Source organism: Camellia sinensis, chromosome 14, assembly GCF_055761805.1.
Source record: "Camellia sinensis isolate YWXY chromosome 14, ASM5576180v1, whole genome shotgun sequence".
Taxonomy (NCBI): domain Eukaryota; kingdom Viridiplantae; phylum Streptophyta; class Magnoliopsida; order Ericales; family Theaceae; genus Camellia; species Camellia sinensis.
The window spans coordinates 39,333,423-39,361,191 of NC_138974.1; the positions used below are offsets into that span (position 1 = coordinate 39,333,423).

At 41.2% G+C, this 27,769-nt stretch overlaps 2 protein-coding genes and 1 long non-coding RNA gene across 6 annotated transcripts; all 3 read left to right on the forward strand.

Annotated features, from left to right (window-relative positions):
• Positions 1–16,204: 16,204 nt before the first annotated feature.
• On the forward strand, positions 16,205–17,621 carry LOC145807380 (uncharacterized). Its single transcript, XR_014350416.1, has 3 exons — positions 16,205–16,476; positions 16,547–16,726; positions 17,471–17,621. It is a non-coding gene; the product is annotated as an uncharacterized LOC145807380 (long non-coding RNA).
• A 168-nt stretch (positions 17,622–17,789) lies between these two features.
• Positions 17,790–21,930, forward strand: LOC145807379 (protein CHROMATIN REMODELING 25-like). The gene is made up of 10 exons (XM_082905402.1): positions 17,790–17,929; positions 18,078–18,146; positions 18,909–18,975; positions 19,215–19,272; positions 20,075–20,167; positions 21,034–21,049; positions 21,142–21,274; positions 21,413–21,526; positions 21,657–21,740; positions 21,853–21,930. Exons 3-9 carry the CDS (start codon positions 18,937–18,939, stop codon positions 21,693–21,695), a joined length of 492 nt encoding a protein of 163 aa, XP_082761528.1. The 5' UTR covers positions 17,790–17,929; positions 18,078–18,146; positions 18,909–18,936; the 3' UTR covers positions 21,696–21,740; positions 21,853–21,930.
• A 68-nt stretch (positions 21,931–21,998) lies between these two features.
• LOC145807378 (shaggy-related protein kinase iota-like) lies at positions 21,999–25,260 on the forward strand. 4 transcript variants are annotated; one of them, XM_082905401.1, is made up of 7 exons: positions 21,999–22,096; positions 22,820–22,912; positions 23,268–23,327; positions 23,402–23,674; positions 23,757–23,831; positions 23,905–23,961; positions 24,912–25,260. In XM_082905401.1, exons 1-7 carry the CDS (start codon positions 22,085–22,087, stop codon positions 25,005–25,007), a joined length of 666 nt encoding a protein of 221 aa, XP_082761527.1. In that variant the 5' UTR covers positions 21,999–22,084; the 3' UTR covers positions 25,008–25,260. The 4 variants fall into 4 exon arrangements, with proteins under 4 accessions (XP_082761527.1, XP_082761524.1, XP_082761526.1 ...); XM_082905398.1 differs by having other exon boundaries at positions 24,931–25,260; XM_082905400.1 differs by having other exon boundaries at positions 22,032–22,063; positions 24,931–25,260.
• The last annotated feature ends 2,509 nt before the right edge of the window (positions 25,261–27,769 follow it).

Consider the following 27,769-nt stretch of genomic DNA (forward strand, 5'->3'; position numbering starts at 1 on the left):
CAACGATGCCCTAGTAGTAACACTGCGCGTCAAGGAATTTGATGTTAAACGGATCTTGATCGATCAGGGAAGCTCGGTCGAGATCATGTATTGTGACGCGTTCAAGCAGCTCAAACTCTGGGAAACAGACTTGGCTCCGGCAACTTCGCCACTGGTTGGATTCAACTCACAACCGGAGTGGCCCTTGGGAAAGATTATTCTTCCGGTTAAAGCGGGATCCGTGGTCAAGCAAGTGGAGTTTTGGGTGCTACAAGTGCCTTCGACGTATAACCTTATCCTTGGAAGGGGATGGCTTCACGCTATGCAAGTTGTAGCGTCAACTTACCACCAGGTGATGAGATTCCCCTCGGCTATGGGGGCAATCGAGGAGATTTGGGGTGATCAAGTCATGTCCAAGCAGTGCTTTGTGGCAGTCAACGGAAGCCGGGCTGCCAAAGGATTCGTTCAAATGATTGAGGGACCGGAGGACCAGGGTGTCTTGGACGATGTGGGCACCAAGGCCGAAGACAAGGTTGTTGAGGAATTGTTTGAGGTGCGAATTGATACAGAACATCCGGACAAGTTCTTCTTGCTCGGCTCAAGTCTCACGGCCATAGAAAGGACCGAGATGGTTGAGTTTTTGATGGCCAACATCGAAGTCTTCGCGTGGTCGCCTTACGACATGCCTGGCCTCGATCCAAGTTTCATCTGCCATCACCTCAATGTCTTCCCTGGAGCAAAGCCAGTCATCCAGCGAACAAGGAGATCGGCACTGCATCACGCTGAGGTAGTTGCAGAGGAGGTGAAGAACCTGCTTGAGGCACGAGCAATTCAGGAAGTGCACTACCCTCGGTGGATTTCCAACACTGTAGTGGTGCCCAAGAAGAATGGAAAGTGGCGAGTTTGTGTCGACTATAAGACAGTCAACCAAGCTTGTCCCAAAGATAGCTTCCCCTTGCCGCGAATTGACCAGCTTGTGGACTTGACGGCTGGACATAATAGGCTCAGTTTCTTGGATGCCTATCGCGGCTACCATCAGATCGCCATGCATGGACCTGACCGAGAGATCACCTCTTTCACGACACCAAGGGGACACTTCTGCTACCGAGTCATGCCTTTTGGTTTGAAGAACGCCGAGGCAACCTTTCAGAGGATGGTGACCAAAATGTTTGATCCTTTGCTCGGCCGTACAATGGAGGCTTACATCGATGATATGGTGGTAAAGAGCCGACATGAGGCAAACCATTTGTCTGACTTAGCCGAGATGTTTTCCATTTTAAAGCAGCACCAGCTGCGCTTGAATGCATCAAAGTGTGCCTTTGGCGTGAGATCCGGAAAATTTTTGGGGTTCTTAGTCACGAACCGAGGCATCGAAGCAGACCCTACTCAGATCAGAGCCATGCAAGAATTGAAGCAGCCCAGCTCGGCTAAGGACGTGCAGCATCTGGCCGGGATGGCCGCCGCGCTTAATCGATTTATAAGCCGGTCATCGGATCGTTGCCGCCCTTTCTTTCAAGCGTTGAAGTCAAAGTTCTCGTGGGACGAAGAGTGTGACCGAGCTTTAGCCGAGCTCAAGGAATATCTGTCCTCTCCGCCACTGTTGGTTACACCAAAGCCGGGTGAGGAGCTCTACCTTTACCTCGCCGTCTCCCAGCACGCAGTCAGTGCGGTGCTAGTCCGCGCTGAAGGAATCAAGCACCTCCAAATTTTTTATGTCAGTAAGACCTTGCTGCCAGCTGAGACGAGGTACTTGCTGCTGGAAAAGCTTGCGTTGGCATTGATGATGGCTTCAAGGAAGTTGGCGCATTATTTTCACGCCCATACCATTGTCGTACTGACCGAGTTTCCCCTCAAGGCCTAGTTTGAACAGGCGGACTTTTCAGGCCGAATTCTCAAGTGGGCGGTCGAGTTGGGACATTTTGATGTGAAGTTCCAGCCGCGCACTGCAATCAAAGCCCAGACTTTGGCCGACTTCATCGCCGAGTTCTCACCTGGCACTCATCCGGTATGCCCGGTCGATATTACCGTGGCAGATGATGAGATGCACGCAAGCCCATCCGAGATACAACTAGTTGGTGGTGGTAGCGACGCGGAGTTTGCGCGCACCATCGAAGCGCCCTCAGTTTGCACGATTTTACCACCCGGTGATGCGACGACGGAGTTGAGTATCACCGACCCATCTGCTCTGTCTGGTCCTGCATCACCAAGGAGGGAAGAAATAGAGGATGAAATGGAACCCCATAGCTCAGAACCTACGGCCGGCATAGCATTGCAACCTGATGATTCGCCTACGGGCTTGAGCATTACAGACCGACTTACTGAGTCCAGTGCCAAATCACCAAGGGGGGCTGGAGTGGAACCAATCAATGCGGAACTTGAACCCAGACAGCCAAGAAACCATGATCCCATTGCCCTTCGCAACTCTCAAGACCCATCAGACTGTTGGAAGCTTTTTGTGGGGGAAATGTGGAAGCTTTTTGTTGATGGAGCGTCCAACCGTCATGGTGCCGGCCTAGGTATCGTTCTTATCTCCCCGGATGGCCTAACCATTGAACATTCTATCACGCTTGGCTTCCCCGCATCTAATAACGAGGCTGAGTACGAGGCCCTTCTCGCCGGGCTCAAGAGCGCTATTCAAATGAAGGCCTCCGAGCTACTTGTATACAATGACTCCCAGCTTGTGGTTAGCCAAGTCTCTGGGATTTACGAAGCAAAGGACGACAGGATGGCGAAGTACCAAGCTCTGGTGAGGGAACACATCAGGCAGTTTCAGGCAATCAGAGTCCAACAGATTGGCCGTGAAGAAAACAGCCGAGCTGATGAGCTGGCCGGCCTCGCTTCCATGGTAGATTGTACGTCTCCAAACCCCCTGTTAATTGACTTTCTTCCATGGCCAAGCATTGAAGACGCCGAGCAGTCGGATGTTCTCTGCGCCGCGCTAGGTCCTTCTTGGATGGACCCCTTAATATTGTTCCTCAGAGACCGGACTCTACCAACTGACAAGAAAGAAGCACACAAAGTCCGGGTGAAGTCAGAGCGGTTTTAGCTCTCTCCATCTGGTGCGTTGTATAAAAAGTCCTTCACCGGTCCTTATCTAAAGTGCGTGCACCCGAGTAGTGTGGAGGCCTTCTTGTACGAAATTCACGAAGGCATTTGTGGCAGCCACATAGGGGGCAGGTCCTTGGCCTACCGAGCTATTTCACAAGGGTACTGGTGGCCGTGCATGCAGGCCGACGCACAAAAGTACATCCGCAAGTGCGAAAAATGCCAGAAATTCGCCCATCAGATCCATCAGCCTGCTAGGGAACTTCTCCTCCTCACCAGTCCTTGGTCCTTCGCCATGTGGGGGCTAGATATAGTGGGGCCACTGCCAACAGCACCGGGCAACCGGAAATTCTTCATTGCGGCCACAGATTACTTTACGAAATGGGTTGAAGCTGAGCCCTTGGCAACAATCAAAGAGAAAGACGTGAAACGGTTTGTCTGGCAAAACGTGGTCACGCGGTTTGGCGTCCCAAAGATCTTGATCTCTGACAACGGCACCCAGTTTGATGGTCGCCTGTTCCGAGGATTTTGTGAAGATTTGAAGATTGAATTCTACAACTCCACTCCGGCTTACCCACAGTCCAATGGTCAAGCCGAGGCATCGAACAAGACTATTCTGGATGGGTTGAAGAAATGGCTAGAGAAGGCAAAGGGAAAATGGGCTGAGGAGTTACCCAGCGTCCTTTGGGCATACCGAACAACCCCGCGGCGATCTACCGGGGAAACTCCATTTGCTTTGGCTTATGGCATGGAGGCGGTCATACCTTTGGAAGTTGGCATGCCCACCCTAAGAAGCGAGAGTTTTGAGCCCGAACTAAACGCTGAGGCTATAGCCTTGGAGCTGGACCTAGTGGAAAAGCGTCGGGAGAGGGCCCTCATCCATGTGGCCGCCTACCAACAAGAGCTCTCAAAGAAATACAACAAGACGGTGCACCCAGACCGTTCAAAGTTGGTGATTGGGTTTTGAGGAAAGTTACGGGCAACACCCTGGTGCCAGGTGAAGGCAAACTAGGGGCAAATTGGGAAGGACCCTACAAGATCACCGGTCTGGCGGGCAAGGGGGCTTACCACTTGAAGGATCTAGAGGGAAGAGCAATACCCCGGCCATGGAATGCGGCCAACCTGAAACTGTATTACTTTTAAGTTTTTGCTTTCTTTTCTTGTGCAAAGGAATTTTTTGGCTTGCACTTCACAATGTAATTCTTTTTGTCAATCTATAGAAGTAATTTTGCTTTAGCACTTGGACTGTTGTTTTAATGCAAAAAACCGAGATGATTTACTCCGGTTGGACGAGTTGGTGTTTTGTCCAACTTAGGATTCCCAACCGAGATGATTCACTCCGGTTGGAAGAGTTGGTGTTTTGTCCAACTTAGGACTCCCAATCGAGATGATTCACTTCGGTTGGAAGAGTTGGTGTTTTGTCCAACTTAGGACTCCCAACTGAGATGATTCACTCCGGTTGGAAGAGTTGGTGTTTTGTCCAACTTAGGATTCCCAACCGAGATGATTTACTCCGGTTGGACGAGTTGGTGTTTTGTCCAACTTAGGATTCCCAACCGAGATGATTCACTCCGGTTGGAAGAGTTGGTGTTTTGTCCAACTTAGGACTCCCAATCGCGATGGTTTACTCCGGTTGGGTGAATTGGCGTTTTGCCCAACTTAGTGTTTCCAATTGAGATGGTTTATTCCGGTTGGAAGACTTGGTGATTACCAACCGAGATGATTATTTCGGTTTAGGAATTTGTAGTTTTGTTCTGCTTAAGTACTTCAATCGAGTTATGAATTCCGGTTGGCGAGGTGTTTTGCTGAAGATGGAATTGATGACAACAGTGCAAACACTTGGCAAAATTGAGTTTTTCATTAATAAGAAAATCAATACAAAAGGTGGGGACAGAGCCCGGTTACATCAAAAGCGCTGAAAGCAAAAATACAAAAAGAGAAGAAAACTAAACTAGGGGGGAGAGATTGGTAAACTCATCCTCGACGGCATCAAGGTTTATGGTTGGACTTTTGTCTTGGGCACCGGGCTCTTCATGACCGGGCTGCTCCTGCACCTCGGCATCTTCGGCCTCTGAATCTGTCTCGGCATCTCCTTCTTTAAGCCCTTCCTCGGCCTCAGCTTGCAAAGCGCTGAAGACGTCGTTCGCGTAAGGCACGAGGTAGACCGGTAGCGAAGCAAGAGGAGGATTGGCAAATACGTCGGTGTTAGAGCCCTGGCCGAGATGCTCGCAGGTGGACTTCCAGCCAGCCTTGAAGTAGATGTCTTGTGTTGCAAAGACTTGCTTTTTATAGCTCTGCTCAGCTTCGTTGAAGCCGGCGTTGTTAACAGCCCGGCAGTCTTTCTTCTTCGACTTTTTGAGTGCGTTTACCTCGGTCTGGAGCTCATCCCGTTTTTTCTCGGCCGCATCCAGCTGGCCGAGCAGTCTGTTGTTGTCTGCATTAGCCATCTCAAGCGACGACTTTGCCCGGCCGAGCTCGGCTTGGAGGCTTTTGACTTGGCTGGCGGTATCACTCGCCTTCTGCCGAAGTCTGTGGATGCGCTCCATGACCAAGTGCTGCTTTTGGATGGCCTGCAAAATGAGAATTTGATCAGAGAAGGGACCATGCAAACACTTGGCGAAAATCGAAGCAGAAGATTGAACTTCTTACCCTGGTCATTGACTTCACGGCCAATTTGACCAGCCGGGTGTCAGGAACGTGGTCGCTTCCAACCACGTCGCTGGGCAGTAGCAGAGCCTTTGAGAGGTCGAAGGCAAGCAAGTGCTCCTTGTCGCCTTTGACCGAAGCATTTGCCGGGATCTCTTTGCCCCGATGCTTTAGCTGCGGTCGCCATGCTGGGATGGAGCTGACCCTATTAGCAGGTTGCTCGGTTGTCAGTTCGGCGATGAGCTCGGCAGAGGGATCTGCCCGTGGTCTTTTGCCAGCCCGGCGTGTTTCTTGGCTAGACTGCCCGGCGACTGGAGAAGCTAAGGCGACCACGGCAACGCTTGATTGACCGGCAGCCGGGGAGTGGGCAACGACGCTCGGTATCTCGGCCGAGGTTGCAGTGAGAAGGTTTTTGATTCGGCTTCTTTTGGCCATTTCCTGTTCGTCTGTCAACCGGATTAAGGGGACGTCAGGAAAGGTAGGGTCTGGAGGTGGCGAAGAAGCACGGAGGAAGTCTGTTACTCTACTCTGGCGCGGAGCAGGGTATGTAGGTCGGGGTGTAACCAAGCAAATCGTTGCAATCTCGGTGGGAATATCGAAGCACGGTCTGAATTGCCTCTATGTTGGGAAACTGATAGTTGGCTTGCAAGGCTTGGATTGCTGTAAAAGAAACAGAAAAACCGGTTAATTACAGAGTAAAGTGGTAAGACGACCGAGCAAGTTTGAGCGGCTTACATGAGGAACCGAAGTCCTTGTTTATAAACCAGCCCGGCACCTCGGCTGTTTCGTAATTGCCCGACACCCAGAAAAAATCGTCGTCGTGCAGATCTTTATCCGGGGTGCCGGTTACAATTTTTTCCTTGCCCGGTCTGATTTTCAAGTAATAAGCTAGGCCGCCACCGGTGTGACCCATTGTGTATTGCCTCAATATCTCGGCTAGACCTAAGTTGGTGCCTGGCCGATTATTCAATTCATGAACGCCGTTGATAATTCTATAAGTGTTGGTGGACACTTGTGTGGGTGCCAGCCCAGTGCGGCGGAGGAACTCGGTGATAAGTGGGTTTAGTGGGAAACGGAGGCCTCCTTCGACAATTGACAGCACGGTGAAGGGGCATTGGTCTAGTCTGCCCCAGGGTGTTGTCTCCTCTTTAGCCAGTTCGAGATAGACGTCGGCCGGGATGCCGTACTCCTCTCTGAATGCAGCTAGCGCTGTCGGAGTATCCACTAGGAAGCGGAATTTCCCCATTTGTGGTTGGACTGAGGTAGCTCGGCTGAGGTGTTTGGCACAGTGGCAATTGGTAATTGCTCGGTCTTGAGAGCCTGAGGAATGGACAGTGGTCCCCTTGGACTCTGTAGGAAAAGGATGGCAAGTGTAAGTGTGAGCACGGTCGCGCGGAAGGAGCTGGACTTTAGCTCGGTCATTAAGGGTGCCAAACCACCTCGGTCTTCTAAGCTAACTAAAGAGCTCGGTTGCCCAGGCAGGCCAGTTGTTAGCCCGGTTGAGCGACCATTTCCTTTTGTTATCTCGATTTTTGCTAGGGTTGAGACAAACATGTTATTTGCTCGGTTAGATTGGTTTTTTTGGATCAAATGAAGACCAGGAGCCCGGTCCGCCCCAATTCTTCAATGTTCTTCAGGAAAATAAAGAACACCAAGAACAGTGGGAGGTTTGGGACTGTTTCTATGGCCTATGCCCTAAGAGCTACATTTTGGTGCCCTAATGTGTGTAATATTAAAGAAAATAGCAACAAAAGAAGGATCGAAGGTCTTACCAATGAGGGGCAACTACTTTTCCTTTGAGCACAAACGCAAAGAACGGAAAACGAGGCCTGGACAAGGATGCTAGAGCTCTGGAGTCGAATAACAGAATGGCAGTAGGAGGAAATTGAGTTTGGGGAGGTCTTGTATGTATAGACAAGGGAGAGACCGCCCAAATTCAAATTCTGGCAAAAACGGCGGGTTAGCTGCTCGAGAACCAATGGCAGCCCGCCACGTGTCCCCATTTATGGCGACGTCAGAACTGAAGAGATAGGTCGAAGAGTCGAAGAGCCAACCGGGCTACTTTCGAAGAAGAGGACGTCAGCCGAGGAGTATAACCGGGCAAGTTTGCAGACAGTTATGTTAACTAGCCCGGTCGCCCTTTGTCATCTTGAAGACCGAAGAAATGTTACCCCGGTCGAAGTATAGGTAATCCCAGTCACGCTCTCGCGGACGGAATTAAGGGGCAATTGAGAAGGGGATTTATGATCTGGAATTGGGCCGAGGTAACGGCCGAGCAGGTTGAGAGCCCAATGGTGTATGGGGCCGAGATGATCGACTATCCGCCTGGAGATGGGCTGCCAGAACTTGGGCCGGGCAGAAATTGGGCCAAGTGTGTGCCGCCCCAGACCGTAAAGAAGTTGCTCGACAAGGCAGTGCTCGGTTGGACCGAGCTGCTTGATTAGGGGATGGTGGAAGCCAGACAAGCTGAGTGACCGGCGCCCGGAAAGGCGTGGTCAGCCGAGGTAACCGTTTGATCGGCAGGAAGGCCGACCACAGAAGGTGCCCCGGGCTCGGCTTTGCCGAGATGCCGCCTAGCCTGGTCCTTCCTAGGCTTAGCCAGTGAAGTGCTTTGGTATGAAGCACAGCACGGCCGTGGATAGAGAAGCTCGGCTGCCGAGCTCCAACTGAGAGGGCAGGCAGTTGGGATTAGGTGATGTTCAGCAAGGTTTATGCTGACAGATGGGATAGCAGAGCCACGTGTCAGGAGATGACTGGGAGTGGATATGAGATGCAGAGGGTATATAAGCATGTCTGCGCCCCCCCCCCATAGGGGACAGACGAACACTTTGTAAGAAAACTCCTATACTCTAACATTCCTCTCTCTCTCTCTATCCTAAGGTGTGTGCTAACTTGATCGTCGGAGGGTTTTTCCGGCCACACACCGCCGGGCAGCTCACCGTTATTCGCTCGCAGGTGATCGGACATAAACGGAGCTTGGAAGAAAGGAGTACGGGCTTGCTGGAATATTTGCTCCCCGTACAGCATGTATATGAAGAAAATGAGAACTCATCAAACCAGCCAAAAACAGTGAATAAAACACGCCAAAATATGCCCAAATAATCACTAAAATGCAGCCAATGCATGCAAAAATGAGGGGCTTCTTTGGAAGGCCATTCAAGGGGTTGTTAAGCACATATAAGATAAACACTTAGCATGACCAAACCAACTCTGGAAATGAGTTATGACAGCCCTAAAACTCACAAAATTGGCCCTGAAATCCGTCAAGGAAGCATACGATGAAAGGCCCCCTCAAAAGGCCTTGAATGGAATTGTTCTACACATGCACTATAGACATAAAATATGATCAAAAGGGCCCCGGACAGACCTAAGGCAGACCTTAAAACCCACAAAATTGGGCCCAAAAAGTGACTTCAATGCATGCAAAATAAAGCTCCTTTGGAAAGCCAATGATGCTAGTAAAGAAAATGAGGGGTGAGAGGGTCACCCCTCTATGATTTCAAAGCTCAAAATCTCATCAAAGCCACTGAAAATCCCCTAGATTTCAGTGGCTAAGAGGCCAAAACAAGTTCAATGAAAATGCTCTAATGCATAGCCCTAAATATGAAGAAATGAAGCATGCAAGGAAGGAGATGACTCCAAAAGAAAAGTGACCTTAAGAAAACTTAAAGAGGAGGTCAAAACAAGGCTTTTTCCAGTTTATAAAAAATCTCAAAAGTGTTCACAAGTAAGGCTAAAGTATGATGCAAAAATAGCCCTAAAAGAGAGATAGAGGGTAAAGGGAGGTAGATGACCTCAAACAACAAAGTGCCCTTAAACAAAGATAAAGGTGAGCTCAAAATATGACACTTTCTAGTTTATGACAAAGCCCGGAAATACTTGCAAGTGAAGCTAAGTAATGAAGCAAAAAAATACAAGTTTAAGGGAAATATACACTTACCCTTGAAGAGCCGACCTCCAGCAGCTTTTGGACCAAGTTTGTGAGCTTTCAACCTCTGAAAATGACTTCCAAGGTGCTGGAATGGATGATGAAGGCGTGGTGCTAAGGGTTGTAGTGCAAATGGACCAAGAAAATTAGGGTTTTGGAGCTTGGAATAGTGACAATGGAGGAGGGAGGTTATATGCCTTAAGCAAAAATGTTCAACCCTTTGATATGAAGCCAAACCTCTCCTTTATAGAGGAGAAGCTGCAAAATATCCAAAAAGATTCCATGTATCCTTCATACACAGGATACACCAAGCTGGACTACATTCAGAAAAAGCAAAAAGCAAGAAGCAGGCCGGCCAGTTCAAGTGGCCGACCGGTCACCCTCCCTGGTCGGCCGACCAGGGGTCAAAAAGGTCAACAAAATTTTCTGGCCGGCCACCCCAGAAAGGTGGCCTCCCAGATGAGTGTAACACAGCTATGTAGAGAAAAACCAGAAAATGTGACCTAGGAGAGAGAAAAGCTAGCTTTCAAGCAAGGTTCAAAAGGGTCAAGAAGAGAAAACTGGTCGGCCTACCATATTGGTGGCCTCCCAGATGAGTAGATCACAATGGTGGTATGAAAAGCCAGAAAATGTGGCGAAAATGTGAGAAAAACCAGCTTTCTGTCAGAAAAATTGGCTTTTAGAGAGAGAAAATGAGAAAACTGGTTTTTCAGGGAAAAAGGTGGCCGGCCACCATCCTACCACCTTCCCAACAATGAAAACAGGGTCTCTACCAAAAATGGACCAAAACAGATGCAAAACGAAGGTTCGGGGGCCAAAACGCGCGGTTCGAGGCCCCGAAAGCAGGCTGTTAGGCACCGGAAGTGGCGTATGACCACGAAGGTGGTCTCCAGGGCCACAGTGTCTCTCTAAAGGGTGGAAATAAGGTGTGTGCTGAAAATCGAAGCAAACGGAGGTAGTTAAGCGGTCCCGAACCGAGGCACACGGCCGACGGCTCTGAAAATCGGAAACTAGGCTCCAAACGGGAAAAATGGCCTACGACCACGAAACGTAGGCTACGGCCACTGAGAGATGGTCTACGAGACCTCTCCCTCCCTTCGAGAAGAGAAAATAGAGAAAACAGGACCTGGTTCGCAAACCGAGGCAAAGCACAAAAGAGCCCCGAAGTCCGAAGGCAAGGCTCGCAGCCGAGACTCTGAAGCCTCAGATCGAGCACAAAATACATCACCGAGCGCTCAACTAGTGACGTCTGAGTCTAAAGGTCGATCAAAAATGGGGTGTCTACAATCGGCGACGGCGAGACAGGAAAGATCAGTGAGATCGGCGAGATCTGGGAGGACGGAGAGAACAGCGGAGGAACCGCCGCCACTACCATCAGCGAGATCGAAGATCGGTGCCATGAGAGGAAGGAGAGGACGTCGGAGAAGTTGCTGCCACCACCATCGGTGAGATCGGAGGGAGATCGACGAGATGAGAGGAGAGAGATGATAGCGGAGGAGCCACGGCCATCGCCGACGCTGTAGGAAGCACCTACACACACACACACACACAGAGAAAGAGATGCGAGAGAGCTTTGTATTTGTGTGTGAGTGAGTGAGTGGTCCCAAACCCTATACATACACATATATTATATATATAAATAGGGGCAAAATTGTAATTTCATGTCGGGGGAAGCGAGGCGGGGATTGGGGCCGGGGCCGGGGCCGGGCCGAGCTGGGTCCGGGACTGAAACTTGTATCCCCGTCCCCGGCCCAAATATCATTGAAGATTCAATTTTTAATACCATCCCCGGCCCGTCGGGAGTATTTTTCGCGGAATAACCGCTCAATTCGGGGTCGGGGGATCGGGTCTCCATCGGGCCGGGTTCCAATTGCCATCTCTAGACAGAAGCTTTATTATGTTAAATTGGTTTAGTATAATAGTATAAATTATGTAGTCAAAGAATAATACTATATATATCAAATGGAACAAAACCATCTCACTAAATGTTAGTTTAACATGTTTCACTCTCATATCTTTACTTGTGGTTGGCATTAAAGATGTGTCCTAATTGAGAGAAAGTGAATTAGGGAAAAATAAATTACTACTTCAAAATAAGTTGAGTAGTAGAGGTAGATATCAGCCTGTTAACCCGCTTAGTTTGTCTGACCTAGTAATATTTTGAAAAAATTACCAAGAAGTCTCCTTTGAAAAACGTGTAATTTATTTAGTCCCAAAACTTTTTGTTTGTACCCAAAAGTCCAATAACGTTATTCTTCTTCTCTGCCTTTCTTCTTCTTCTTCTCTTTATGATTTCCAGCGATCGTTGACGGGTAATCATATCTTACTTCTTCTCTTTCTCTTTCTCTTTCTGATATATAGTCATCGGCAACCAACGACTACAATCGATTGGGATTCACCGGCAACCACCGGCCGCCGACTCTTTACCTCACCAACGGTAAAGAAGATATGTTTCCGACGAAGAATATGAGTAGATCTACTTAGATCTGGAGTAAATCTACTCAGATCTGATGTAGTACATCAGATCTGAGTAGATCTACATCAAATCCAACTAGATCTAAACAAAAAATATTTGCCGGAATACAATCATCTCTCTATATTCGCCTCTCTCCTTCAATCTCTTATTTTTTTTACTTTTTCTCTGCTATACACTTACCTTTTTCTGTTCTGATGGAGAAAATTTTCAAATTCTAAATAAGTAGTTTTTGAGTTTTAGTTACAGGCGGTGAAAACTGTAAAATTTTACAGTTTCAAATTTTTTTTGGTGCTGGAATAAATCATGGTTTAAAACTGTAAAATTTTACAGTTTCATAACATTCTTTAGAACTATAAAATTTTACAGTTTCATAACATGTTTTTCAGTTTGATTAATAAGGATAAATGCTTAATAAATTTTTGCTTTGAAACTGTAACATTTTACAGTTTCAAAACTTATTTTTCTGTTTGATTAATATTAGAGATTATTTGTTTAAACTTTACAAAAATTAAAAATAACATATGTTTTTCCCATTGTTGCTGTTTTTTGTGGTTTCATTTTTTTCCCCTGTAGTTTATCAATATTTAGCACATTTTACTATGTTTTTCGCTCTAATTTCTCCATTTATTCTTTTTTTTCGGCAATATTCTAGACATTCTGGTGAGTCTCCAGTGATGTTCTTAACGTCCAGTGAACGTTCTGAATATTCAGGCGACTTCCATTAATGTTCTTAACACTCCGGTGAACTTCCGGCGATACTCCGGCGACTTCCCGGTGATGTTGAACATTCCGAGGAGTCTCCGGCGACTGTTTGATGGAAGTCCGACGGTAGTAAGATGTAACAGTGTCTGTAAATTTTTTTTAAAAAAATAAGATTTTTTGGGAACAATTAAAAATGTATAGGACTAATTGGTGCAAGTGTTTTGTTTGAGGATTAGTTGGGCCTTGAACTTTGTACATGGGACTTATCAGTAAGTTCCCCTAATATTTTTTTAGAATTTGGAAATATTATTTTAACCCAAAGCGTCATGTTAAGCCAAAATTTTCAGGCCCAAAATATTAATGACTTGTGTTTGAAATTTATACTTTCAACCCATCTCGGCCCATTATTAAATTAATTACTTATTTATAATACATTAAAATATATTTTTTGTTGATATCTAAAGATGTGTTTGGTAACGTTTACGTTTTCAGTTTACATTTACAAAAATTTTATAAACTGTTTTTGTTTATTTTTTGTTTATTTTTAGAAAAACATAAACTACAAACGCGTTTGGTAATTGACAAAATGTTTTAAAAAATTTTAAAATATAAAAAAGAGTGAGAAATGGCCAGTGGCGATGGAAGACGGTGGTGGAAAGTGGTGACGGTGGGTGGCGGGTAGCTAGTGGTGGTGGGTGGGTGAGTGACGGTAGCGGGTGGTAGCGAGTGGGTAGTGGTGGTGGGGGTGGTGGCGGTGGCGGGTGGTGGTGGCAGGTGGGTGGCAGGTGGCGGGTAGTGATAGGTGGGTGGTAGTGGCGGGTAGGTGGTGGGTGGGTGGGTGGGTGGGTGACGGTGGCGAGTGGTGGGTAGTGGTGGCAGGTGGGTGGCAGATGACGGGTGGGTGGTGGGTGGTGGGTGGTAATGGCGGGTGGGTGGGTGACGGTGGCGGGTTGTGGTGGTGGTGGCGGGTGGTGAATGGTGGTGGCAGGTGGGTGGCGGACGACAGATGGTGGTGGATGGTGGTAGGTGGGTGAGTGACGGTGGCGGGTGGTAGGTGGTAGCGAGTGGGTAGTGGTGGTAGGTGGGTGGTGGTGGTGGTGGTTGGTGGTGGGTGGTGGTGGCCGGTGGGTGGCAACTGGCTGGTGGTAGTGGGTGGTTGGTGGTGGCAGGTGGGTGGTGAGTAGTGGTGGCAAGTAAGTGGCAGGTGGTGGTGGCGGGCGATGGATGGTAGTGGCGGGTGGATGGCAGGTGGGTGGTGGGTGGTGGTGGTGGTGGTGGTGGCGGCGAGGGGTTGGTGGTGGTGGCAGGTGGGTGGTGAGTGGTGCTGGTAGGTGGTGGTGGCGGAAGACGGTGGTGGAAAATGGTGGCGGATGGTGGCTAGTATTAGGTGGTAAAAAAAAAAAAAAAAAAAAAAACCTCAAAACTCAAAACGGAAACAAATTTTTTGTGTTTTCATTTTTTAGCCAAATTTATAAACTGAGACCATTGATTTATAAATCAAAAATTTTACCAAACAAGTTTTTATTTGAGTTTTTTAAATTTTTATAAATATAAACTGAAAACGTAAGTGTTACCAAACAGCACCTAAACTTTATCTTTATTGATTTTATTAAAACTCACATTTTTGGTGATGTGTGATTGAATTTATTTAACAAATCCTTAAATTTATAAATAAAATCTTTTATTTTATAATGATATCAATATATTTATTTAAGCAATATAACGTGTGATTAAATTTAATTATGTAATGTTTAAATTTATTTTTTTTTAAACTTATAACCCGATGAATGAGTTGAGGATTTATAATTATTTTTTGGACCAAGCTTAAGTAGATATAAAGGCTCAATGTGTATACAGTACTTAAACCCGGTCCAACGCAACGTTTATCCACCCCTACTGCACTGTGCGCAGGCCAGTTTTTGTTTTTAATATTTTTTATTTTATTACAAGATGTTGGAGTTATTTGGGGTGTCCTAAATAAGTGTACTTTTTGTCTTTTTGAACTAAAAAATTGAGGAAAAATAAATAAATGTTTGGGTTAACTTTTCGACTTTTTATGAAAAAATGTATATAAAAAATTGTATAAAGAAGTGTGTAGAAGAAGATTAGAGATGTGTGTTGTACAATTTGCACAGCTGAATTGATGGTAAGAAATTATTGGCTACTTTTTGGGCATTGCACTGGACGGTTTTGTTCGGTCCGTGTGGGCCATCACTGGTCCCATTTTAATAATCTGAACCGTTCAATGTGTAGAACTCGTCGAGTACTACATGCTTACAAAAAATTATATTGATCGGATATCGATAGCTATCTGATCAAATTTGTTTTTTTTCAATCGTTAATTATGACACCATCTATTTTTTTATACAAAAATGATTTGATCATGTAGTTATCGATATCCGATCAATATGATTTTTTACAAACATATAATACTCAACAAATTCCATACATTGAACGGTTCAGATTATTAAAAAGAGACCCATGATGGGCCCCCACGGGCTAAACAGCAGTGTGTGAAAATTACACCCAAATTATGTAATTTTTCTTAATAAACGTTGCACAGCGCTGAACTTACATGATTGCTGAATTGTATGAATGTGTGAAAAATTAATTTTTTAATATTTTTTTATAAATAATAATAATTTTTTAATTTTTTATCTTTTTTGGGAGATGCTAAAGTTGGCCTTTGTATCCATTAACTAATAAATAAATCGAAATATGAGACGAAGCCGTGGGAGAAAAGCAATTGGGGCGACAGAAATAAGGGTTGTTTTGAGTATTTGGTTAAAAATTAATTTTTTAATTTTTTTTTTTTTACTTTTCTTAAAAAAATGTGTAATAAAAAAAATGATGTAATTTAAAAAAATTAAAAAATTAATTTTTAGTTTACTTATCAAAATAGACTTAAGTCTCGTCAAAATTAACTGCTTTAGGACTAGTTTGTCAAATATTTTTTTAATATTTTTTTATTGTTTTTATTTAAATAACTTTTCGATATTGCTACACTAAAAGATCTTTACAGAAAAAATTTAAAAAAAAAAAGTTACTGTAAAAAATATTTTTTTTTGCTCGTGATTGGGCACTTTGTCAAAGCCTTTACTACTGGTATATGTTATTTTTTTCAACCACACCACTGGCCTTCAAGTCACTGTTGCAATACTTTGTGTTTGGTTGGATACGTTGATGAGACAAATAAAAAAAGGAAAAAAACTGTAATCATATTTTTTATTTGATTATAATGAAAAAGAAAAGAGAGAGAGGGACACTACAGGAAAATAGGGATTTAACGGCGTTTAATTAACGGCGTTTTAGTAAACGTCACCTTTTTTTAATAATTAACGGCGTTTTTTAAACGCCGCATTTGTTATTAGTTAAAACGGCACCGTTTTGTGAATCAAGACGTTTGAAAACCGCCTCCAAATCCTGTCTCTCTCCACACCCTCTTCTGTCTCTCCAAACCTTTATTTTGAAAACCCTATTTTGAGCACAGCCGTCACTCACTCACTCTCTTGCTCACTCTCTCATCTCTTGCTCTCTCTTTCTATCAGAGGTTCGATTGTTCTTCAGTCTCTTACTCAGTTATTCTTCTTCGATTCTTCTTCAGTTCGGTGATTCTTCTTCGAATTCGAAGTTCGATTTTGAGCAGTGCTCCGTGATTTATCTCCATGGATTTGGAACTATTCGTCTTCTTCGATCAGAGGTTAGTTGTTCTGTTTGTGATTTATCTCTGTTTCGGATCAATGTTTTTCTTAGTGAATACTTTTGTTTAGGGCTCTAGGTCTTAAGCCCGGGCTCTCGATTCTTCTTCACTCTCTTACTCGGTGATTTTTCTTCGATTCTTCTTCTGGTTGGTGATTCATCTCGGGATTGCGATATCGAAGTTCGATTTTGAGCATAGCTCCGTGGTTGATCTCCGTGGATTTGGAACTCTTTGGCTTCTTCGATCAGAGGTTAGTTGTTTTGTTTGTTTGTGATTTATACAATATGATTTACAATATGATATACAATATGATTTACAATATGATTTGGATCAGTGTTTTGAAAAATTGGTCTAAGTGATTCCATCTCTATTTCAGTAATTGTTTTTCACTGATGTGTTGCTCTGCACTATGAGATCTAGATTGTGCTTTCAGTAATTGATCTCAGTGATTTCATCTATGTTTAAATTGTGTTCGATTTGTCATCGATGTGGTTATGAAGAACAGCCAACTATTGATGAAGGACTACATCACAACTGCTATTTGGTTTTCTAATTCTTTCGGAAGCAGTGTCATGATATTAATTGGATGTTGTGCCTTGTCTATTGTTTTTCTTTCTTGGAACTGTTATGTGGGTTGAATGTTTAGATAGGTTAAAATCTGCAAGATCATAAGATTGTGTTTAATTCATCTCATGGTGATGATGGCAAATTGAACAGTTAATTCACTTCTTTCATAAATTTTAGCAATTTATTCATTTTATAGCAATCATGCAACAAAAAAGGTATTAGTTAATATTATGTTTTATGGACTACTTGCCTTTAACAAAATCTTGTATTTTAAATTTTAATACCGTTCAGGTTTAGCACCTTTCAGTACCGTGCTATGTACTCTTGCAAAATCATCTCTTCATTGTTTGTGCTATTTTTTGTTTTTTTTTTTTATAAATAATTTTCATTTTAAATGAATGGGGTGGGACTACTGTAACCCATGCAGATTATGGGGGGTTTAAATCTATAATTGTTGGCATCTTTTGCTCAAGACCAGAGAGGAAGGTTATCATTCAGGGAGGAGAGTTGAGCTGTTATTTCTTCTTTTTCTTATTTATTTATTTGCCTTTGTGCAACACTTGTAAAATAATGAAAATTTGCAGGTAGCTGCAGTACCCGAGGATGTTGGCACAACTGTTGCTCTTCGGGCCATTGGTCACTACCTGACTGCACATGATATCTTGGTTGGAGTTCTCAACTTTTGTGCATTATGGTTCTGTTGGAATTTATGGCTATTAATTCTTTATGCTTCTGCAGGTTGTGAGTGGCGATCTTGTTTGTGATGTTCCCCCAGGGGCAGTGGCTGCTGCTCATAGGCGACATGATGCCGTACTGACCGCAATGCTTTGCTCTGCTCGTGTCAGTGGACCATCAGAGTCTGGTTCTGCTGGTGGAAAGGACAAAGGCAAGAAACCAGGACGCTATAATATTATAGGGCTGGATCCCACACAACAATTTCTTTTGTTCATAGCAGCTGGTTAGATCTCTATACATATTTATACATCCATATTGTGATCTTAATTAAAAAACAAACATTTATGTATCATGTACAGAGAATCCTAGGAGTTGAAGTTGAGAAAGATATTAGAGTTCAGAAGAGCATTCTCCGTGCAGTGGGGCAGGTCTGTAAATCTCCTTTGTTAGAAAAATATTCTTCAGTGCGTAGTGCAATGACTGAGATGAGTTTCTTCATTTATTTATTGGTTGTTGTCCCTTGTTATTTGTTTACTTTCTAAATTAATTCCTTGCTGTCTATGCCCATGGGCCCACCTTAATAAACAAATTCCTTGCCGTCTATGCTCATGGGGCCACCTTTTTTTTTTTGGGGGGGGGGGGGGAGGAAGGGGGGGCGCACTGCAGAGGAATGTTTGCAGTCAAAGATGTTACTGGTGACCTTCATATTAATCTTCTCTGGTTGTCTTTGTACCCAAGAAAAAGGAAAAAAAGAATTTAATTGTTGTCACATGCTGAGTGCATTCTTCTCTTTTCCCTAAATTTTCATGCCTCCTCATTTTCATCTCCTTCATTAAAACAGCTATTTCTTATCTTTCTCTGTTGGCATAGAAAATAATTTTATTCTGTACCAGAAAAGAATAAGGAAAGAAAAAAGAAAATCATTTGTCAGTTTGATCTATTGCTCTTGTGGGCCTGCGTAACTGATTAGAAATTTCAGTCACCAGTTTGATTTATTGCTCACGGGGAAGCACACATGATATCTAATAATGTGTAATAATTCTTTGTTCCTTGTTTTGTTGCCTTTTTTAAGACCATTTCGACTGGGTAGTTGGTTCTTATTGGGGGCTCTGTTTTATCATTAATGTACCTTTGTTTGGTTGTTTTTCTGTTGATACAGTTTCTGATTAGAAGTTTATTCACTTGAGCAGGAATGGTGATGATGATTCAGTAGCTAAAATGAAGGCCGCTGAAGATGCCCTGCAAGAAAAGGAGAAGGTAATATTTTTTTGGGTCTGCTACCTGCTATAAGTTGTAGCATTATTTGATTATTTGAATAATTTTTTCGTCCATAAGATAGGACATCTGCAGGGGCAAAGATTAGCCTTAAATTTTTTTTTATTTTTTTATTTCATTTCTCTGAGTTTTCAACTTTATCATATTGCATGTATTTGTTTGGATAGATTTGATGTTTCTGCATGCATTCTGTTGGCTTATAAGTTAACTGTGATTTGCAGCAAAAACCTTCATTCGAGCTCTCTGGGAAGCTTGCTTCGGAAACTAACAGAGTCAGAGGTGATAATCTAATTGCATTCATTTTAGGATAATGAATTTCATTTTGTTATTCACTTGGCTGAAGGGGGCACTCTTAAATAGAGCTGTGAACATGTTGATTTGTTGGTGTTAATAAATGTTATACTGCGTTTTGATGATTAAGGGGTGATCTCCTGCTTTCCATCATTTTGAATATGGCTACCTGAATATTGAGATATATCTTTTTGATTTTCTCAATCTGTTGCTTTGCTTGTATTACCACATGCTTTTCCTAGCTTATGACCTCAGTAAATTTCCATGGCAGTGACTGACACGTACTCACATATAGTCCTTCGAACATAGTTATTAATGTGCTGCATCGGAATGGGCTGGCCCTTTCTAAAAGTTTCCCACAAAATTTAGAAAGCTATTTTTGTAATATTTTTTTCAATATTGTCTTGGGAAGAAAATTTTCAAATATTGCTCTAAGTGAATATATTACATTTATGAAAGTTGCTGTTTAATTCTATCATCACTTTATAAGCAATGAATTTGTAACTTAATCATGTGATCTTATATGGTTTGGACTATGCTATGATTTGTTAAACATGTTAGTAATGTTTCAGAATAACTCCATTATTGGTTTTTGGTTGGGCAGCCCTTCTCCCCCCAACCTTTCTATTCTTGTAGATTCACATCGCACCTACAATGTCAATTGAAACAGATTGAATTGCTCAAATGGGGATTTGGAGCATCTGTTGTTAGAAGTGATGGTCACATGAGCTTCTACATATCCTTGTTATGTCTTTCGTTCTTTTCTTAATTAGATGTTACTTTGCATCAGGTGTGACACTGCTGTTCAATGAACCCCCAGATGCTAGAAAACCAAATATAAGATGGCGACTGTATGTTTTCAAGGCTGGTGAAGTGCTAAATGGTATTTATTTTAAGGGAAATATTCCTGCATTAATTTATTCTCGCGGATGTATATTTTATCTTTTCATCCATGTTTGAAGTATATATTTATTGTGAGAAATTTCTAATTGCTTGATCACCAATTATTTGAAAAGCTTAAGTTATTATGGACCCAATCATGTGTATTAAGCTATCTAACACCCCTCCTCCGCCTTATCACGTCTAACCCCGCCTTGCACATGGAGAGGTAAATAAACAAAGACACAAACTGAACTAAATAAAGTGCACAATAACAAACATAATGGGAAAAGAAATATAGGATGACACTTGAACACGAGCTCCCTGAAATACCATGTTAGATCACCAATTGTTCCAATCCAAGAGTTTAAATTCTTACGAAATGGTTCCAACAATATAAAGTTGATGTAGGCCCTTTTGGGGGTGAGTGGGTTTGGACTTGTAAGCCATAGTGTGGGTGTGTGTGAGTTCCTTATCAAGTGGTTAAATAAAAAAAAAAGAGTCACCTATATGACTTGTAAGCCATAGTGTGGGTGCATGTGTTCTTTATCAAGTAATTAAAAAAAATGTGTTCTTTATCAATGCTTTTTTCATTAATTATAGACAAACTTTCCAAATATATGGATCACCTTTAAAAATTTGCAATTCATGGGTTGAATTAGGTGCATGCATGATGGTCATTGGCTAATAAAAAATGTTGATTAAAGTTTAAAGGATATTTTGTGGGGCTTTTTTCACTCCTGTCCAAGCCATAGAAGAGACTACCGTGCTTTGTATTTACTTGGATTTTAGATTCCACTAATGCTTTTGATGTCTAATTTTTTTTTTTATTCACCTGATTTGAGGACTGTTTGCGCTTTTTCCCTCCAGAAATGTTCTCTGGAAGGTAAGTCATTGCTTCCATATTTTCTTTGGTTTACATTTCTGAAATTCTTTTCCAATATTTTTGATATCTTGGAGTTCTATCTGTTCTGTTAGATCTGGATCTTGGACTGGTGGCGAGGGGGTTTGGGTTGAATTATCTGGAAAAATGCATGTCTTAGCCCAGTTTCTCTCCCAGCTGTACCAGAGAACAGATGATCGAATTGTCTTGGTCTCAAACTACACACAGGTAGTTCTTAGATTGATTCTTGCCAACTGAAGTAACTGGTTAGTCTGAAGTACAAATCAAACAATGTATTGGTCCATTAATTGAATATGCAACTATGTGAGCTGACTTGATGAAACAAGTTCAATTTACATCTGTCAGGAAGAGTTTGTCTTTCTCTTGAGCGGCAAGGCTAGTGGTTGTGGCCTCAATTTGATAGGTGGGAATCGACTGGTCTTATTTGACCCTGATTGGAATCCTGCCAATGACAAACAAGTAATTACTTTCCCTAAATTTTCATACAGGACCTTGACGTGTTTCAAAAAAGAAATAACCCTATTGTTTTTCCATGGCTTCTGTGTTTTTGTCTTTTATTGTTATTATTATTATTTTTTGACTCATGCAGGCTGCTGCAAGAGTCTGGAGAGATGGACAAAAAAAGTGAGTGTATATCTATAGATTTTTGAGTACTAGAACCATTGAAGAAAAGGTTTTGACACATCAATAATTTAGTTAATGTTATTACCACTTTTGTTGCAGTTTGAGAACTTGATGCGTGATTTGTCTTTGTTGCTTTTAAGAACCGCTCTAATCTTCTGCAGGTGTACCAGCGTCAGATGTCAAAAGAAGGGCTTCAAAAAGTAATTCAGCAGGAACAAACAGATAAAGCTAAGGACCAGGTACTTGTTCTGATGCAGCCGTGGTGCTATTGGAAATGCCTTTAAATGTATAACAGCAACAGTGGTAATTACAGGGGAACTTTCTCTCAACAGAAGATCTATGGGATCTATCCACATTTCGTGAGAATGTGAGGTACGTGTCTCCTCACATTTCATGAGAACACAGGTAACCTGTCCATCAACTTAGTTTTTCTTTTTTTCATCCTTTTCTTTAAGAGTATGTCCAAATCACTAATTTAATGCAACCACCAATGAGTTAACTGAATAGTCTTTATGATGTTATTGACCATCCATATAAACAGCATTGTTTGGTGCTTTTTGCCTCTTATGTGCTATACAAATTCTTATACCAGTTTCACATTTTACCCTATGCACAAGTCTCCCTTGTGTCTTTATCTCGTTTTTTCATTCATTCCATTCCTATCCCTAATTATTGGGTGTTAGGAGGGGTAGATTGGGTCTGACCAGTCTTTCTTCTTTGTTGCTTTTATTGTTGCCCTTTGTAATAATCTAATCAACCTATTGCTTAGATTGGGTAGATTGTGCCATTTGATGCTTTCTTCAAAGCTATGGTCATATCATTTTGCTTTTCCTTAGCGTACTTCTTTAGATCTTCGCTCATTGCTTCAGTTAGATTCATTTCTCGGAACTTCATTTGCTTTTGAAGTAATCTGTTCAATTATGGTAATCATGTTTGATTGTTGATGCTAGTTAGATTACATACTTTGTTCTTTGTGGTATCATCATCATCATCAGGGTCCTTGTAAAGGATTTATTTATTTTTTATATATATTTATTTTATAAGAAGTTGTAGAGGATGTGATTGATTTCATCGTCAGTTATGGTAGTCTGTGCTTGTAATAATCATCCAATTTGGTTCACATTGTAGGAAATGACACCTGCTGTAATTGAGGGAAATGATCAAGTCACTGGTCACATTATTTCCACTACAATTGGTGGAAAAAATGGCGAGCCTAAACGGGTGAGGGCTACATTTATTTAATATTCCAGTTCTAGTGGCTATTATTGTTAAGTATGTAATAAGCCGCTTGTATTTTATTTCTTTTGGGTGTACATAAACTATCCACTGTTAATTCTTGTAAAAGGTTTAAATTTATTAATAATTTATCTACTTCCTAGGGAATTTGTTGTTTTTGCAGAGTTACATGTCCTCTTTAGACCTAAGCATTGAGACATTGAAATTTTTTTTATGTAGTCTGAAGGTTGAACTTCTGAGGAGATTCACAAGTGAATGTCTTTTATTTTATTTTATTTTATTTTTGGGTAATTCCTGCAACTTGGGAAGCTAAGCTGTTGATTTATAATGCCTTTTGCAGACCATTAGTTACATGGCTGAGCGTGTAGTGGGTACTGGATCATTTGGAATTGTTTTTCAGGTAATGTAATCTGAGTTTTATTTGAACTTCAGTAATTCCAGTATCGATGATGATTTAATATCACTTTCATTCAGGCAAAATGCTTGGAAACTGGAGAAACTATGGCCATAAAAAAGGTCTTGCAGGACAGGCGGTACAAAAATCGTGAGCTGCAGTTAATGCGTTTGATGGATCACCCAAATGTGGTTTCTTTGAAGCACTGTTTCTTTTCTACAACAAGTAAAGACGAGCTTTTCTTGAATTTGGTCATGGAATATGTCCCTGAGACTATGTACCGCGTTCTGAAGCATTACAGCAATGCAAATCAGAGGATGCCGCTCATCTATGTCAAACTTTATACATATCAGGTTTGAATATATATATATATATATATTCTTTGTTACTCTTTTATTTCCCCTTAGCCTGATAAAAGTTGAAAATACTTGTCAGATATTTAGGGGGCTGGCTTATATTCATACTGTTCCTGGGGTTTGCCATAGGGACGTGAAGCCTCAAAATCTTCTGGTATGTTATTCTATATCTGCTTTCTTGACTGAGTTGGAGTGTTTATCTTAACCTGCTGTCTGTTTATTCGCAGGTTGATCCTCTCACCCATCAGGTTAAGCTTTGTGACTTCGGAAGTGCAAAAGTTCTGGTATGCTTATTTGCCTTGTCAATTATGTTTTACATTTTTATTGTCTACAATGTCTAAATATTTAACTGTTAAGAGCAGACAGATCAGTTCTTTCTGAATTACATGTTGTTCTACACCATTTGAAGTTCCAATTTGAATTACATTATAAGTTATGAAGGTTGTATGATACAATCTGATGAGTGGCAGTACTCATGTGAGGATTTTATGTGGAACACATTTGGACTGTGATAATGTTGGAAGTGAAATTTTTTTGCAAAATTTATTGCATCTAACCAGATTTAGGAGCTATGTACTTGTGAACATGAGCTTCGACTAACTTGACAATGCCGTTCATTTGTAAATAATGCTCGACTTTCCTTTATATGGACACTACTCAAATCTAGGGTTCTTAGTGAGTGAAGCCAGCTTGGCATGCTATAGGCTGGCTGTTCCTTCTTTCTTTCTAACAAATTTAAGAGGGATAGTCGGTTGACTACTTGCACAAAATAATCCACAAAAAAATCACCTTGCTTGATCACGAGTTTCCATGCATGCTAATAAGAGAGATAAACCAAGAGAGAGGAGACAACTAGGCTCTGTGGTTTGTTCCTGCACTATTGTTTTTGTTTCTTTTTTGCCTTTCTTTCTTTCTTTTTTTGGGATAAATTCGCTGCATTTTGATATCCTTATTTCATCCAGATTTATTATTAATTTTATGTTTGATTTCCTTGTATTATTTTTTATCACAGAGTTGAAAATTTGTCTAAACATAGATTGTGATCCTATTCCTCTTAATTCATAAGTCTCTCTCTCTCTCTCTCTCTCTCTCTCTCTCTCTCTCTCTCAATTACTATGCAAATGCCTTTGACCTGCATTAGGGATTCTTTTTCTTGATTTTCCCATTTAAACTACTGGGCATCATGCTCAATTCTTCTTTGCTTTGGTTTACTAAATTTCATTTTATGATAAAGGTGAAGGATTATGATGCAGAAAATTACAAATTATATGAAGAAGTTGGAGGTGTCAGCGCCACTGTTCACCGGGCTCTCTGCATTCCTTTGTGTTGACTGGGATTTGGGAATGTATCCTGCTCAAAATTGTCTTTGTTGTACATGAACCTATTATGATTAATTGAATACGAATCCCTATTCTGCAGTGTAATGATGTGTAATATGCTTGACTATTCCATTGCATCTGCATGTGCAAGCAAATGACTTAACCTATTTTTTCTTTTTATTTTTTGATTGTGTTTGTTTGATTTTGGTTTAGACACAATCATGTAATTTTATTTAGTCAATATATTGAATTTTATTTAGTCAATATATTGAAGTAGCTGTAAAATTTTATTCATATTATTGTTATTTTTCAGCTTTATTACAGGTATGTTTTTTAGTTAAATATAACAGATTCAGAACAATTTTTTTTTTTAAAAAAAGAGCTATAACGGCGTTTTTTCAAAACGCCACTACAGTGCCAACGGACATTTTTTTAAAATAAAAAAATCTATCACGGCGTTTTAAAAACGTCGCTAAATATTGGATGACGTCATTTTATTATTATTTATCGCATTTAGCGGCGTTTTTAAAAACGCCGCCTATACTAATTTTACGACGTTTTAAAAGCGTCATAAACTTATAGCGACGGCCGCGTCCTCGACGTTTGGCGATAAGCGTCACTAAAGGAATTAGTGGCGTTTTTTATACATATAGCGGCGTTTTTAAAACGCCGCTAAAAGTCATTTTTCCAGCAGTGGGAGATTTTGACTTTTGAGTTCACTTGCTTTCTCTATTTTTCAAATCAACTAAATATAATTTAGAATTCGAATTTTATCAATTTTTTATCAATTTTTTATTATTTTATTTTTATTTATCAAATTCTTCAATCAAATACAAACCAAGTGTTTATTTTTTTAATTATTACTACTAAAAAAATATTTCTTGCAACCGCTACAAGCCGTCGCAAATTCAATCGCAAAAGACCTTTCGTGACGGCCCATGCGACGACAAATGAGGGTCGCGAATATAGAGGTGGCCAATACTTTTTGCGACCGCAAAATAACAGCCGCAAACTATTTATGGCTTCCTAATCTACTTATGGAAACTGATTTTTACCATTGCAAAAAAGTAAAAAAAAATTACCTACAATGAATTAGTAACTATTTTGTTACCGTCGCAAATAATTTTCAATGATATATTTTATAAATAGTACAATAATAGCTTTCTAACAATGAATATTTTGAGACAAATCTACCAAATAAAATCCCAGTGAAAACAATAGCACCAAATCATTTGTTTAAGACAAATTTGGCAAAACCATTTTTAGTCTTAGGCTCTAAAAAAATGATATTCGAGTTGCAATTCCTTGTAAAAATACATATTCAAACAAGCTAGCTAAAGCAAAGACAAGTGTCAATTCTTAACAAAGTACAAGTGGAATGCAAGAATCTCATGGTGGTGCAAAATTGGTACCATCGCTATCATAATCATCCCCATTTGAGACAACAGCAGAGTTGAGCGGAGGAGATTCATATCCGTTAGTAGAGGTGAATGACGATCTGACTCCTCTTAAACTTTGTGTCATAACTGGTGGCATATCAGATGTCTTCATACCAAAAATAACCCAAATTTTCTCAAATTGTTCTACCTCTGAAACTCTTTTGGTCCTTAAAACCCCTTTATTAAACTGATTTGAAACAAAAATAAAAAAACAAAAACAAAAAAAGAAAAAGAATGAATGTTCAACATCATAAGAGGCTGATAATACTGTCTTAATCAATGAAATAAAGAATGTATAAATGTTAAAATTATAAGTTTGGAGTGAAACTTTGAAATCAGAGGATCTAAAATAAGTGGTTAAAAGTGAAGGTGTAGAATGAAACTTCAATAAAAGTAAAAGTACAAATTGGGAAGTAGTGAAGCATAAAAGCTAATATATGCCTAAAAGAGCAAACAATTTCACCAAATGGCCTGATCAAATTAGAAGATAACTCTGCCAAAACCACATTAACTTATGACTTTATCATAGAAAATCTAATATCCAAAATGAGAGTTCTAATAATAATAATAAAAGAATGAGTTAATACCAAAGCTCATACTTCAAGAATCCTTCAAGAACATCCAAAAGCAAAGGGGCACTATCTCCATTCTTGTTAAGATCATATCCATTGTTACTCTTTCTTTTAACTTAGCTTTCTAGGAATCCTTTTGCTACAATTGAATTTAAAATTAATACAAATCCATTACAAGAAAAATTAGACGGTGACTAAAACACATATAAAAATTATTGTAATAAAATTAGCAACATTATTGGACAGTACATGATTACCAAATTACACTCTGGCTGATAAACTTTTTGTGTGTGGCCTAGTTGTGCCCAGTCCAAGTATTCACATATCAGTGCAGTTAGTAGCTTTCCTACATGTAGCACATAAAAGTGCAAGACAAGAAATGCACAACAGATATAGATTAGAAAGGTAAGATGTAATAAAAGACAAGGGCAAACAATGCATATTAAAATTTTAACATATTTGAAAAACACAAACAAAAGTATGCCAATAGGTAAATTTCTGAAAAGAGTTTTCCTTTAATCAAACATGTCACTCATGAATCAGTTAAATTAATTTGGAAGGAAATTAGTATGCAGCTGAGTGTTTGTATAGCGGTCCCGGTTGTCCCTTTACTATTCTGTTGTATTCCGGACTCAATTCCGTGGAGTTGGTAGTTGTATCTATCTTGTTGTCATCCTTTAATTCCATTTGTTCGGGTTTTAGGATGTATTGGGCAGAGTTGTTACAGGTTGGTTAGGCTTTGGTTTCAATTCTTTGTTGCCC

Excerpts from the sequence above, each read along its gene's own strand:
- LOC145807379 (XM_082905402.1), top strand. The coding sequence starts at position 18,937 with ATGAAGGCCGCTGAAGATGCCCTGCAAGAAAAGGAGAAG. Across the intron at positions 21,275-21,412 it reads TGGTCTCAAACTACACACAG|GAAGAGTTTGTCTTTCTCTT; the intron begins GTAGTTCTTAGA and ends TACATCTGTCAG. Across the intron at positions 21,527-21,656 it reads ATCCTGCCAATGACAAACAA|GCTGCTGCAAGAGTCTGGAG; the intron begins GTAATTACTTTC and ends TGACTCATGCAG.
- LOC145807378 (XM_082905398.1), top strand. Across the intron at positions 23,328-23,401 it reads CATTTGGAATTGTTTTTCAG|GCAAAATGCTTGGAAACTGG; the intron begins GTAATGTAATCT and ends ACTTTCATTCAG. Across the intron at positions 23,962-24,930 it reads TCGGAAGTGCAAAAGTTCTG|AAAATTACAAATTATATGAA; the intron begins GTATGCTTATTT and ends ATTATGATGCAG.